This window comes from Epargyreus clarus, unplaced genomic scaffold (assembly GCF_041222505.1).
Source record: "Epargyreus clarus isolate Ecla_fem2 unplaced genomic scaffold, WU_Ecla_fem_2.2 ptg000011l, whole genome shotgun sequence".
NCBI classification, from domain to species: domain Eukaryota; kingdom Metazoa; phylum Arthropoda; class Insecta; order Lepidoptera; family Hesperiidae; genus Epargyreus; species Epargyreus clarus.
In genome coordinates this window covers 6,193,579-6,209,154 of record NW_027332219.1, presented here as the reverse complement: position 1 = coordinate 6,209,154, position 15,576 = coordinate 6,193,579, and the positions used below count along the sequence as shown (strand labels likewise).

Here is a 15,576-nt window from a genome sequence, read left to right as displayed (position 1 = left end):
TTTGAAACAGCTGAACAAAATTTTTCAGGGACAACACACGTTGTTTTTCTGTACTTTTAGTTTAGTTTGCATAAAGTTTGACGTTTTGTCCATTTTTAACTTAAAAGTTGTATTTCGACTAGCTAGGTACGAGTTACTTTTTAATTACTTCGCCTTTTCTTGTGTTTTCTTTTTTATAAAACTGAAGTAAAAACGAGAATACTGTCCACTAAAGTGACCTATCCATGGACATCTGTAATCAACTCCATATAGAACAGTACCTGAAGACATAGAAAAATTCCTACCTGAGCTTGAAAATAAATGCGTTGATACCCCTGAGGACTAAATTGAAACGTTTCGGATGAACCCTTACCACTGCTGATTTACTGGGTAGAAATCGGTGTAGCAGTGGTGTCAGAAAAATCGAACAAAGGGGACTTTTTTTTTTTTTTTTTTATAATTTAAGAGTAACAGACGAGCATGCAGTCCACCTGATGGTAAATGGCTACTGCCGCCCATGGACATCTGTAATCAACCCCAGATAGGATTAGATATTCCTACCTGAGGTCAGCCACAGATGCGCCGCTACCTCTGAGGACTAAGCTGGAACGCCTCGGAAAAGTCTGTCTCCCTTACCACACCCTTCAAACCGGAACACAGCAGCGCTTAACACTGCTGTTATTAGGTAGAAATAGGTGTGGCGGTGGTGCCGCCGGAGTCGAACCACAAAGGGTTCTACCACCTTCAACTATTTTCAAAAGCTTTTTTTTGTAATATAAGAGTAGCAGACACGATATAAGAGTAGCAGAATTTGTAAGTGCCGCCGTTGGCCTATACAAAATAAATATATTTCATTTAATTTCAGCATGCTGTCCACTAGGGTAGGTAGCTACTGCCGCCCATAGACATCTATAATCAACTCCCGATAACATAGTATACCTACCTGAGATTGGCAAAAGATGCATTGCTACCCCTGAGGACTAAATTGGAACGCCTCGGATGACGTACCCTTACCTCACCCTTACTTAGAAATATAATTACACCCTTAATTATATTGTTTACATCATTTATAATTAACGTAACAGCCTCATTTCACCAATATCACGCCCCTAATGTCTACCAAATTGATACTTATGGGAAAATCTAATTAAATTTTCTGTACGCGTTGTAATAACAGCTACATTAGATGTTATGACTATCTAGATAATACTGTAGGTATTTTGTTTTTATTTTGTTACTCTTTGTGGTTCAACTCTCACTGGAATAGCAGACGAGCATGCAGTCCATCAACAACCCATTACTGTCCCACTGCTGGGCACGGGTCTCCTCTCATAATGAAGATTAGGCCATAGTCCACCGCGCTGGCCAAGTGCGTATTGGTAGACTTCACATGCCTTTGAGATTTTTTTTCTTTTTTTATACACCTTTCAGATATGCTGATTTCCTTACGATGTTTTCCTTCACCGTTTAGCAAGTAATAATTAATTTCTAATACGCATATAACTTTGAAAAATCCGAGCCCTAGACCGAGAGGCCGAGTTTCTTAACCTCTAGGCTATCACATTTCTTAACCACTAGGCTATCACGTTAATCACTAGGCTATCACGCAGGCGAGCATGCAGTCCACCTAATAGTAAGTGGCTACTGCCGCCCATGGACATCTGTAATTTGTAATCAATCAATAAGATAGGTGTTGTACTTGACATCGGCCACAGATGCTTCCCTTGAGGACTAAATTGTAATGCTTCGCTTAAAATTGGTGTATCGGTGGTACTTCTCCGGTCTAAGTATAGATCTTCTGCCGATAATACTGTGTACGTATTTTGTTGATTTTTGATGGTAGAACTCTTTGTGGTTCGACTCCGACGGCATCACCGCCACACTTGCCTACCTAATAACAGCAGTGTTAGGCGCTGCTGTGTTCCGTTTTGAAGGGTATGGTAAGGGAGACATACTTTTCCGAGGCGTTCCAGCTTAGTCCTCAGAGCTAGTGGCGCATCAATGGGTAACCTTAAGGACTACGTTGGAACACTACGCCAGAAATAGTTTGTGCCTTGATGTGTTAGTCAAACTATATATGTATACAGTCTTCTACCTTATAACTTACTTTAAAGCGTACGATATAATACTTCAATACGTTATAAAGTTACATAAAAGGAATAGATTGTCAATTGAATATTTTCCGCAATGGAAAGCGATGAATCTTGCAGGATTATTGAAGGGTTGCACCCCATTTAGTAGTATAAATTCGTATAACCAATCACGTAAGTAGAACAAACTATGTACATTTAACGCAGCCAAGTAGCTTAATAAGCCTTTTAAGCCCTTTTTTATTTTCGAGGGGGAAACCTTCGAAAGGTACCCGGTGCCGTGGGCGCGACACAGAGTTATGTGGGATTCTTACCGCACTAAAACCCCCCCGGTGGCCGTCCTCGGCGCTGCGTAAAGGACTCCGGGATCTCCAGAGGAACGCAACCGGAGTCCTCTTAGCGCGTTGCCCCGTCGGCCTCCGTCCAGGTGAGCATGCCGCTCGCCACACCGTCTGTTGTACACGACGGTATGCGACCACACATACCGCCGTCCTTCCCGGGGTTGCTGGCCGAGCGGTTTGAGCTCCCTCTCTTGCCGCCCGCAACCCCGGAAGCCCCTTTTAGTCGCCTCTTACGACAGGCAGGGGATACCGTAGCCCTATTCTGGTCCCGGAACTACAGGCACAAAGCCTTTTAAGCCCTAGCCTCTTAACTAAATGATGCAAGTAGTTTCTTTAATGATATATAGAACAGTAAGGCAAATGTGATGCATGAATAACGTTTAATTATTTGCCTCGCCAAGTCATTTAAATTTAGTTCTGATTTATGACATCAGGCGCTGGAACTCACATTATTACTCACAGATACTTAATACATTATCTGAAATTCTCAATATGGCGCCGGCAATCAATACTATTGTTCGTATTTTTCACACTTTGTATAAACATAGCTCTCAAATCAAAGTAGATTTTATTATTGAGGTATCGTTGGATTTCGAGTTGGAGGTATCGTTCGTTTGGATGGAGCTATAGTTTTAAGTAGTCGGATTTTTGTTTTTTAATAATTCTGTTTTTTTTTTTATTTAGTTTTTGTTTTTACAATAATTCTCTAGTTAGTTTTTTGGTAATTATTTGTTCTATGAATTTACATTGATTGAAACCACTTTTTGCCACGCCTTTTTTCTGCATCGGCACCTGCCTCTCTCTATGCCTGTAAAGGAACCATTACGAACAAATAGGGTACTACCCTCCGTTCTCAGTACACAAACCGTGTACAATCTCCATTTACGATATTAAAACCATTTGTTTCAACGGAAGAAGGGATTTAATTTCGAATTAACGACTTGAGGGAATTAATCGATGCGACAAAGGAATTAGTGTTAATCAACAGAGAGGCATTTGTTTTTATCTCATTGTCTTTGTGTAATTGGATTGTAGAACCCTTTGTGATCCCACTCACGGCACCACCTACACACCTATTTCTGTTAAAACGGCAGTGTTAAGTTGCTGTGTTCTGGTTTGAAGGGTGAGGTAAGACATTCTTTTCCGAGGCGTTCGAGCTTAGTCCTCAGGGGCAGCGGCGCATCTGTGACCATCTGTCTAATCCTATCTGGGGTTGATTACAGATGTCGACATGGGCGGCAGTAGCCACTTACCATCAGGTGGAGTATAAGCTCGTCTGCTAAACTGTAGTATAAAAAAATTGAAGTGGAAGTAATTTGAAATTGATTTTTTTGTATTATTATTATAATTATGTTATATTGGTTATTATGCCACATCCACACTTGTCACATGCCACAAACTTTAAACCTTATGACATTGACTACAAACGTTTGACTTCATTTGAAAAATAAATATAGTTCAAAAAACTAAAAAACACGCTTTTATGATAAAATCAACTAAAAAGTAGAAAAGTATTCTATTTCATTATTTCATACATGCAGGGTAAGATAAGGATGTATGTTGATCTCTTTCTACTGAAAAACGGAGTTACTCACTGACAAACATACAAGTGAAGCTAATATAAAGCGTGTAATGAATCATAAATATTCGGTCTTCCATTGCTGCTGTTAAAGATTAAGTAGAAAAACTTCGGAGACATACTAGCTCCTTTACCGCACCTTTAAAACAACAGCAGCGCTTAACACTGCTGTTATAACAGAAATAAGTATAGCGGTGGTGCCACCGGAATCAAACCACAAATGGTTATACTCTACAATGTTATAAGGCAGTTTATGTAGCTTGGGTTACTGAACTAAAACCACGAATACTTCCGTTAAAATTGCTTTGAACTAAATATCAAAGTGACTAATAAGTAAACAGAACTGACTTCAAAAGGACCAAGTTTCAAGGAAGGTCATATTAATCATGATTGAGTGGGGTTGGACCCGTTGTCTTAATTTTCGGTTTGAGTTCAAAGTTTTGTCAATTTGTTATGCTTATCTATAAATAAAGTATATACTATATAGTATACGTTACTATATAGTATACTAGTATAGTTTTCTATTTCACGTGTCACGTGTCACGAATAGCTTTTCAAGCCCACAATACCATTTAAACAAATTGTAACTTTATTTCATTCCATTATGTACCTTTGTAAATAAAAATAGCGACAGGGTTGATATACTGCCTTATACCTCGTAATTTATAATATAACATAGAATGCTTTATACTCGTTTTAAAATAAATTAACCATAAAAGTTCCAGCTTTGTGGTCTGTGACATGTCATTTGTAGAAAATAGAAGTATAAAATATCATGTATTTTATAAAAAAGGGATGTTAACATTGTACCCCTTATAGCCTTTACAGAGCATAGGTTTCTTTATTTTAATTTTTATTTAAGTATAATTAATTTCATAGATTAATTTAAAATATCTTTGTCCACAGATAATGAAAGCAGAATGACATAACCCGACAGCAACAAGCCACAAAATTTAAAAACAAAACATGTCAACGTCAAGTGTCAGATAACTAAATCCAAGATGGCGTCGCAAGAGGATTGGGTCGACTTCAGAACCCAGTACAACAGTTCGAAATTCAAACCGGGCATAGACAATGATGATTTTTTTACCGACGACTTTTCTGGCAGAGTGAATTATAGCTATGACAACGACACAGACGGGCCAAGATATTCGAATTTTTCTACAGATGATTATTGCACTTCAAATAACTCGCATGTATATTTGAATGTAACCTGCGAATTTCCGATTAATTATGCTGAACCTATGTATGGGTAAGTTTTTATCAAAGCTTATTTTTTTTTTTTGAACTTTTGTATTTGTTTAATATATATTTGTTTATTTTATATATAATTTTCAAAATGTATTTTTTTATTTTAATATTTTTTATGTTATAATTAGGTACGTTACTTATTTATTAAGTTTCTACATAAAATATTAATATATTACTAATTCATGGATATAAAAAATGTAAATCAAAAATTATTGAGTAAAAATTGCTTAAGATTTGGACTAACATTTTTTTTGCGAATAAGAAGTCCAAAACATATAAAAAACGCGGAATTTAAAAAGGTCGTTATTTCGAAAACATTCCATTATTCTTCTAATGTTATACTCCATTAATTATTTCCTAAATTTCTTAAATATACCCAATTAAAACAAAAGCAATATAAAGCCCCAAGTAATAATAAAAGGTTAACAAACATAAATAAAAATGTAAGCTCATCATTAAAAAGAAATCAGTATTGATGCCCTCTGATAAGTAAAATAGAAAGATACTTCACCGCCTTGAAATTAAATGAAGCTACAAGTAAAAGATTTTATTTTTTGAATTATTGACAAATAAACACATTAAAAAACTACATATAAATAACGAATACGACGTAATTTACGTAATAAATAAATAAATTCAAACATGTTAGGGACATTTTAGAACGGAGACGTGGCAATATGTACTTTATTTACGCAACAATTTCAATTCTCAAAACTGGTTACATTTTTTGTTAGGGGTGATCAATCTTTGTATTTTACTCATCTAAGCTGATGCCTGAAAAGTTAACGTAAAGTAAAACGCTAGCAAGCCTATTACAAACAAAAGCGGAAAAGCCTTCAATACTGAAACAATAGCCATTATATTGAAGACGACGCTTGGGTTTTAAGATGCGGCCTGCGTTTGCGGCTTGCGACTGACGTCACGATCTTTGATAGCTATCGCTAGTTATTAATCTATCAATTCCTATTCCTGCCTAGTAACAGCAGTTTCAAGCGCTGTTGTGTTCTGGTTTGAAGGATGTGGTAAGGGAGACATGTTTTTCCGAGGCGTTCCAGCTTAGACCTCAGAGGTAGCGGCACATCTGTGTCCGACCTCAGGTAGGAAAATCTAATCCTATCTGGGGTTGATTACAGATGTCCATGGGCGGCAGTAGCCACTTACCATCAGGTGGACTGCATGCTCGTCTGGTACTCCTATATTATAAAAAACAAATGTACCCCATAATAACTTTCTAGAGAATATAATAAATTCTTCTGTTATTATGAATCAAATCAAATCATTTATTTTGCTTAATATAGGTATACAGTTGTTATATCCTCAAAATTGTCCTCTATATTACACCTCTTAGAGGTATGCAAAATTTAAATTAATACATAATTGTCTTATTATTACTCAAATTAAGTTTTAAACAGTCAATTTATAATTTTAAAACATTAACATAACAATATTATTAAATTATTATTATTAAATTAATTATTATTAAATTATATATGTCATTATCATTCTATACATTGTCGTTTAAAAATTCTTTAACGGAATAGTACGCATTATCAATAAGGTGTAATTTAAGCAATCTTTTAAATTTATAGCCAGTTGCAGATTTTATGAATAACTCCCAATTGTATCGAAGGAGGCTTTGTTTCCTGTTAACATTCACTTTACAGGCTTACGCCACAATAGAACCGTTCTTTCGTTCAGATCGTTCGAAAAAACGATCGATGCGTTCGGAAAAATCGTATCTTTTGTATTGAAAATTCATTTTTGTTTGGAGAATTTTAAAGGGACTTTTAAGATAGAATGATAATAGTATTGTTCATAATAACAAAAGCATTGTTACAAATAAAATATATAACGGCGCGAGCTATTATTTTCAATTGATTTTAGTTTTTTTTTTTTTTAATATTGAATATTTTGCAATATTTAAACCTTATTACAATATTATAATAACTTAAACTAAATTTAAAACAAATAGAAATAAAAATATTTACAGTAATCAAAAAATAACTAAAACTATAATAAATAAAAGATAATTATAGATTTTAGTTAATTTTGAGTTGAAGCTATTTAATTTTATTTAATGATTTCCATTTAAATTATTAACAATTATTTTAATAGACTAAATTTTTGGAGCGGGTAACTCCGGATGGGGTTGCAAGTGTCGCCTTTTTGTTATAAGAAGTATGATTATTGTTTCATTTTTGAGAGTTAGTTGACAATTGACGTGGATAGCGTGTCGACATGTAAATCCATCGGCTCCGAATTTATTAATTTCTTGTGCTTCTTTGTTGGAACCGAAAACAGGTGCGCTCTGGAGGAACGCCATCTGGCATTTCCATATCGGTCAGACGCGAGGTTCGGCGATCTGACATATATAATAAAATATAATGTAATACAATAAAAACAACATAAATACGATATCAGCTGTAACCCCTAGAGCCCCTAAAACTAAGGTCGCCAGATATGTTTCTACCCCTGAAGACTAAATCGAAACACCTCGGATATGTATGTCTCCCTTAGTATGTCGACTGGAACACAACAGCGATTTACACTTGATGTTGACGTTGACGTTGATGAAATGCAAAAATAGGTGTTGCGGTAACCTCCAGAACCACCAAGGAGTTAACCTTTTCTTAATACATATATGAATAGTTGAGGTAGAAATATAGTGTGGTTCGAATCCAGCGGCACCACCACCACGCCTAATTCTACCCAATAACAGCAGTGTTAAGCGCTGCTGTGGTCTACGAAGGGTGTGGTAAGGAAGATCTATTTATCCGAAGCTTTCTAACTTAATCCTCAAGTGTAGCAATCTATTGCCAATCTGAGATAGAAATCTAATCTCATAGGGGATTAACAAAAGTTCATAAGCGGCAGTAGCCACTTACCACTAGATAAACTGCTGGTTTACAGCTTAATATAATATACTAAACAATACAAAATACTACCATATATATCTTTTTATATTTGAGCCTAACGATAAAGCAGTGCTACCTGATGGAAAGTAGTCCTGGTGGAACGTCGCCTATGAACATTTGCAACACCAGAGGAGTCGCCAATGCATCGCGGGCTTTGAAGGAGAGCTCTTTTTGCACCTTTTTTGAAGAGCCCCATGTCATAGCGCTCTGGGAATACCCCAGGAGGAAGTTCATTCCACATCTTGCACGTTCGTGGCAAGTACATAATGATTATGATGATGAATGTAACTAAAACCCTCTTCTTTCCACAGATACATCGCCCCATTCCTCCTAGCGACTACCACAGTAGCGAACACCTTGATCGTGGTGGTCCTATCCCGGCGTCATATGCGGACTCCAACCAACGTGGTGTTGATGGCAATGGCCCTCTGCGACATGTTCACAATGCTCTTCCCGGCCCCCTGGCTCTTCTACATGTACACCTTCGGGAACCACTACAAGCCCCTCAGCCCGATACGCGCGTGCCAGGCCTGGAATTACATGAATGAGGTAAGTTTATCGATTCGAATTCTGGTTCTGATTCTCATTCTTATTCTGATGAAATCGGATCGGACATAGAGGAATGATATGAATGAGGTGTGTTGGTAAAGATTTGATTCTGATTAGCATTCAAGTTTTGATATTGATTCTGGTTCTGATTCTGAATTTCATTCTCATTCTTATTGTGATGAAATCCGATCGGATACATAGAAATTACATGAATGAAGTTAGTTTGTTTATCGATTGTAATTAGAATTCCCATTGTGATATTGATTCTTATTCCGGTTCTGATTCTCATTCTTACTCATATTCTGATGAAATCGGATCGGACATAGAGTACCTAATTACATGAATGAGGTAAGTTTATCGATTCTAATTCTGATCTGGTTCTGATTTTCATTCTCATTCTTATTCTGATGAAATCGGATCGGACATAGAGATATTACATGAATGAGGTAAGTTTGTTCGTGTGGATGTGATTCTGATTAAGATCAAAATTTAGATATTGATTCTGAGTTCGGTTCTGATTCTGATTCTCATTTTTATTCTTATTCTGATAAAACCGGCAGAATCCTAATTAATATTGTAAATGCGAAAGTAACTTTGTTTGTTTTCCAAGCTTTCACACCTCTACTACTAAACCGATAGTCATTAACTTTTGTACACACGTTATCAGGGGTCCATAAAAGAACATAGGGTACCCTTTATCCCGAAAATTCCTTTCTTAATATTTTATGGTGCTCCGAATTTGATGCTGCTGGAACGTTTGTAAAAAAATCAAATACAACAACAAAAAAACACAGATTAGCCTCGAAATATTTAGGGTACCCCTGTAAAATCCGACAAACCCCGGACAAAACTGTGCACAGATTCCCACTACTCAAATACTTATCAAAGATTTTATATTTTGCGCAAGTCACCATATTGTCGATATTCTAATAGCATTTTAATAGTCTCATCAAAGAATTCCATAATCCAACATGACTTTGTGAAGAAATGATGGATTTTTATCATTAATTTCTCGGGATTTTATCATTAATATTCTGGGATCTACCTGTCAGAAGGCCATATTGTAAAGCCATGCGGTTCAATTCTTCCATTGTAGGGAAGAATATCTTTTGTGAAATACTTTTTGTATAATGGAAAAATTAAGGTCATAGTTCCATTGGTATTCATGGCTTGACAGCAGCTTGTTTCCGGTTCGATTCCCAGCGAAGTAATGATAAAATGACTAGTTAAAAAATGAATGATTTTAGATTTTTAGCATCTAGGTGTTTAGGGCGTCTGTCTGTCTATGGTACTTATGTCACAGGCATTTTTATTTTATGAGTATTTTAACCGTTTTGTAGGTAAAGGAAAGAAAATCGTTTACTTACAGAAAGTATTATTATTTACACAATACTATAGCGATTAACGATAAACGATTATTATAGGTATTTTTGATATATTTTCGAAAGAAGTACAACCTTTTTAGGTTCGCGACAAAAACAAACGGTTTCGCTTAAAAACCCATTTTTCATAAGTCTCCCTAAAATAGATTCAGTGGTTTCCAAACGAGACTACTGACATACTAACGATAACTAGAGAATTATCATAAAGACCAAAAACCTTACATTAAAACAGCCTACTAGTAAGTCACTCACAATTTAGACGAATGTACACCTCATATGTTAAAATCAAACCGTTTGTGCAGGGCGTGCTAAAGAATAAGACATACATACGCTCTAATAACATTACCTTCTGTAACAGGAAAAACAAATGACTCTCGCATTCCGTGATTTCAAAAGTAACTAATATAATCAAACTAAAACGAATCAATATCGGAAATGAAAAAGAAAAGGTCTATAAATAAATGTTTTTTCCCTGTTTAGTGTTTATCTATGTTTATTTTCAAAAAGAAAATAACTAATAAGGTATCTAAAACAAGTTGTTTAAAGGAAAACACCTTTTCATTCATCACTGAGTTTCAGAAAATAACTGAAAAAGTTTTCTTAGAGGTTACACGCTTCAAGAGTTGGCTTCAAAATAATTTATACGCCTTAACTTCAAAAATACAATCATCTAAGATGTCTTCGCTACAATTTATTTTATTACTTTTTAGGGTTCCGCACTCAAAGGGTAAAAACCCCTATTACTGTCTCCGCTGTCTGTCTTTCTGTCCGTCAGTCACAGAGCTCTATCTCTGGAACTGTAATAGGTAGACACTTGAGTTCCTATAGTTTCCGGACCAGAATAGGGCTACAGTTTCCCCTGCCTGTCGTAAGAGGCGACTAAAAAGGGGCTACCGGGGTTGCGGGCGGCAAGAGTGGGAGCTCGAACCGCCCGGTAAGCGACCCCGGGAAGGGCGGCGGTATGTGTGGTCGCATACCGTCGTACGCACCAGACGGTGTGGCGAGCGTCAAGCTCACTTGGGTGGAGCCCGACGGGGCAACGCGCTAAGAGGACTCCGAACCCTACTAGCTAGACCGTCCAAATTATCAAAACGCATTTACTTTATTGGCTGCTATGATAACAAATACTAAAAATATAAAACAAATGAAAATTTGGTGGTAGAGAACCCACCGTATCCGAGTTCGACTCGCACTTGACCAATTAGAAGAATTACTAGAAGTAGCAGACGAGCATGCAGTCCACCTGATGGTAAGTGGCTACTACCGCCCATGGACATCTGTAATCAACCCCGGATAAGATTAGAATCCTACCAGCGCTCGACCACAGATGCGTTACTACCCCTGAGGACTAAATTGAAACGCCTCGGATAAGTATATCCCCCTTTTTTTTTGTTTACGAGGGGGAAACCTTCAAAAAGGTACCCGGTGCCGTGAGAGCGACGCAGGGTTATGTGGGATTCTTACCGCACGAAAAACCCCCGGTAGCCGTCCTCGGCGCTGCGTTGAGGGTTCCGGGATCTCCAAAGGAACGCAACCGGAGTCCTCCTAGCGCGTTGCACCGTCGTACTCCGCCCAGGTGAGCTTAACGCCACACCGTCTGGTGCGTACGACGGATTGCGACCACATATACCGTCGTCCTCCCCGGGGCCGCTGGCCGGGCGGTTCGAGCTTCCACTCTTGCCGCCCGCAACCCCGGAAGCCCCTTTTTAGTCGCCTCTTACGACTGGCAGGGGATACCGTAGCCCTATTCTGGTCCCGGAACTACAGGGACAAAGTATATTCCCCTTACCACATCTTACAAACCAGAATACAGCAGCGCATTGTTGGTAACATTGTTAGTAGCTACACAAAGGTGTGGCGGTGGTGCCTCCGGAGTCAAAGGGTTCAAAATTGATAGCATGCTATTACATATTACGTTCTAAATTAGTCCTGAAGTCTCGACCTAAGTTAGGTACTCTAAATTACACAAATAGAGAAAAATAGTGTGTAATTTCCGGCCTCGGCGACAACTTAAATACAAGACATCATTAGATACTGTTTACATCGTACGTTTATTGAGCGTTTAATTAAATTTAATTAAAAATTGGCAATGGTAAATGTTTTTTAGCCGACTGCGGAGGGCTAAGAACTAATTTTTCTAAGAATTGAGACACCGAGTTTGAAGGTGGTAGAACCCTTTGTGGTTTAACTCCGGTGGCACCACCGCCACACCTATTTCTGTCTAACAACAGCAGTAGTAAGCGCTGCCGTGTTCTGGTTTGAAGGGTTGTGGTAAGGGAGACATACTTTGTACGGGGCTCCTGTGTGGGCCGACGCCCTGAATCGTCGAAATATCGCTCTGCTGATGCGGGTCCAGCGGGTGATGGCGATCAGGGTTATACGGGGCTATCGCACGATCTCGTGTGAGGCAGCCTGCGTGCTGGCGGGCAGTTTGCCCTGGGATTTGGAAGCGAGGACCCTTGCGTCGCTACGTCAGTGGCGTGAGGAGGCGCACCGATCCTGGGGCCGCCCTCCCGTACGACAGGAACTGGAGGGGCACAGAGCTGAGCTGCGTGAATGGGCTACCGAGACGTGGACCTCAAGGTTGGCGCATCCTAGCGCCGGCCTGAGGATTATTGAGGCAATTCGTCCGATCTTCGAGCAGTGGTTAGGTAGGCGATTCGGCGTCCTGTCTTTCCGTCTGACACAGGTACTCTCGGGACATGGTTGTTTCGGGAGTTATCTGTGCCGGATCGGGCGGGAGCCAACAGCCAGGTGCCATCACTGCAACGATTGCCTCGATGAGACGGCCCAGCACACGCTGGAGGTATGCCCTGCGTGGAATGCGGAGCGCAGCGCGCTCAGCTCTGTAGTGGGGGCCGACCTCTCACTCTTGACCGTGGTTCGCGCCATGGTCGGAAGTGACAGGTCGTGGAAGGCGGTGCGATCCTTCTGCGAAGCTGTGATGCTCGCGAAGGAGGCGGCGGAGAGGGCCAGGGAGAATGACGTATCTTCCCAGCCGCTTCGTCGCAGGCGCACGGGACGCCGTAGGGCGGCTTTCGCTGGAGGCCACCCTTTCCCCGTCCCATGAGCCCACGGAGGCGGATTCGGGGGAATCCAACTCCAGTCTTTAGGGCTCGAGATGTCGTGTGTGCGTTCGGCACGCTCATCTCATGAGGGATAGCACAGAGAGGAGCCCCTCCCTCTCGGGACGTGGCTGACGTTAACATCAGCGTCGGCCATCACGTTGCCGGGTCGCGAATGTAATGCTAACGCTTTCTCGTGACCCGGCACTGAACGTCCAGAGGAACGCCGCGGAGTTTTAGTCGGTAAGAGTCCGACATACCCCTTCTGTTCCCCCGAGCAGAAGGGCATCCATGAGGATTTCTTCGCGTTAAAAAAAAAAAAAAAGAAGGGAGACATACTTTTCCGAGGCGTTCAAGCTTAGGTCTACCTCAAGTACGAATATCTAATCCTGCCTGTTTAATCTAATGCTGCGCAGTCGTTTAAAAAAATTTAGCAAAATGTTTTTAAACGACTGCGGAGGGTAATGTTTATCGAGCATATGTATGTATGTTTTATTCTTAACGGATTTAACATGAGGTGTCGTTGGATTCGTCTAAATTGTGGGAGTGGCAAAAGCTTTATTTCTTTTTATGATAATTGTCTGTCTGTCATTTTTTATTATAACAGTAGCAAGCATGCAGTCCACCCAACGGTACATATACGCAGGCGGACATTTATAATCAATCTCAGATTAGATAAGAATATTTCAGGTTAGTCACAAATACATTTTTACCCTTCAGAACTGTGACGATGTTTTCCTACAACCAGACACCAAGTGATTATTTATTTCTATTTGGCACATAATTTTGAAAAATAATAGGTGCGTGGATTCGAACCTTCGATTGAAATTTCAAGATTCACCCACAAGTAACCTTACCACGAGTTTTTACGTTTCGACAAATATGACTGTTTTGGTATTTGTTTACGTATTCGCCCATACAAATTCCAATCAGCGCCCCTAGCGGATTGTGTCCGAACTAGAAAATCCTATGGGCGAATACGTAAACAAATACCAAAACAGTCATATTTGTCGAAACGTAAAAACTCCTGGTAAGGGTAAAGGATACCACTGCTGCTTAAGTATGTGTGTAACACCTATTAAAATACTATAACTAACAATGTTGCCAACATTACGACGTTATCACCACAAAACGCGTTAGTTACCCCACTTTGGAATAATACGGGGAAACTTGACTCGTTAAAACTGTAATTACACAGCTTCCGCACTTAAATTACCAATAAAATATGCCAGCGCCGTGATTACTTATAAAACCGCCGTGCAATCGAAAAGGTTATTAATTCGACATTTATGTAATGTAAGGGTATTTTTTTTTTATAATATAGGAGTAGCAGACGAGCTTGCAGTCCACCTGATGGTAAGTGGCTCCTGCCGCCCATGGACATCTTTAATCAACCCCAGATATGATAGATATTCCTACCTGACGTCGGCCACAGATGCGCCGCTACCCCTGAGGACTAAGCTGGAACGCCTCGGAAAAGTATGTCTCCCTTACCACACCCTTCAAAACGGAACACAGCAGCGCCTAACACTGCTGTTATTAGGTAGAAATAGGTGTGGCGGTGGTGCCACCTGAGTCGAACCACAAAGGGTTCTACCCCCTTACAAAAGGTTCTACCACCTTCAATATTATGGTATATTTTCATTACAATAATTTTTAGTTAATTTATGTTAATAAAAGTCTATTTAATTGCTGGTGAGAAGCAATGTAACGGGAAATTAAATAAAAATAAAGAAGGATATTATGTTTTTAGAGAATAAGATGCCATGGAATGAATTGTCAGATATAGTATTTCAGGAATAATGAGCTTACAGTAATATTATCGGAAGTGCAACAAAATAAAATGATTTATTTATTTATTCATTTAATTCAGACAACAAGGCCCATATCACATACCTTACAGACTAACATACATACTAATATAGACTTATAACAAATATAATATAATATTATAAAATAATATATCATCAACAACTCATTACTGTCCCACTGGGCACGGGTCTCCTCTCAGAACGAGGATTAGGCCATAGTCCACCGCGCTGACCATGTGCTAATTGATAGACTTCACATACCTTTGCAACCTTTTTTTAGATTTCTCAGGTATGCTAGTTTTCTCGCGATGTTTTCCTACACCCTTTAAGCAAGTGATAATTAACTTCTAATAACTTTGAAAAATTAGAGGTCTGCGTGCCTGGGATTTGACTCTCGGAGCCCTCGACAAAGAGGCCAAATTTCTTAACAGCTAGGTTGTCACTGCTCGCTCGTAATAATATGTATAGCGAGTTAAATCAAAGGATTTTCTGAGAAGAATATGAAAATCAGAATAGTTAAAACAAAATAAAACTAAAAAGATGTTTTTTATTTGTTTTTCAATATAGATTTCTTATTTATGTTCTACGCAACGATTATTAGTAACATTTTTCTA

At 39.0% G+C, this 15,576-nt stretch overlaps 1 protein-coding gene across 1 annotated transcript in view; it reads left to right on the top strand.

Annotated features, from left to right (window-relative positions):
- The window catches only part of SPR (Sex peptide receptor), a 278,220-nt gene that overhangs the window by 205,054 nt on the left and 57,590 nt on the right, over positions 1-15,576 (top strand). Inside the window, exons 3-4 of the mRNA XM_073077619.1 lie at positions 4,896-5,241; positions 8,467-8,704. Coding sequence (XP_072933720.1) covers positions 4,991-5,241; positions 8,467-8,704 — 489 coding nt within the window. The 5' untranslated portion in view covers positions 4,896-4,990. The remainder of the gene's footprint in view (positions 1-4,895; positions 5,242-8,466; positions 8,705-15,576) is intronic.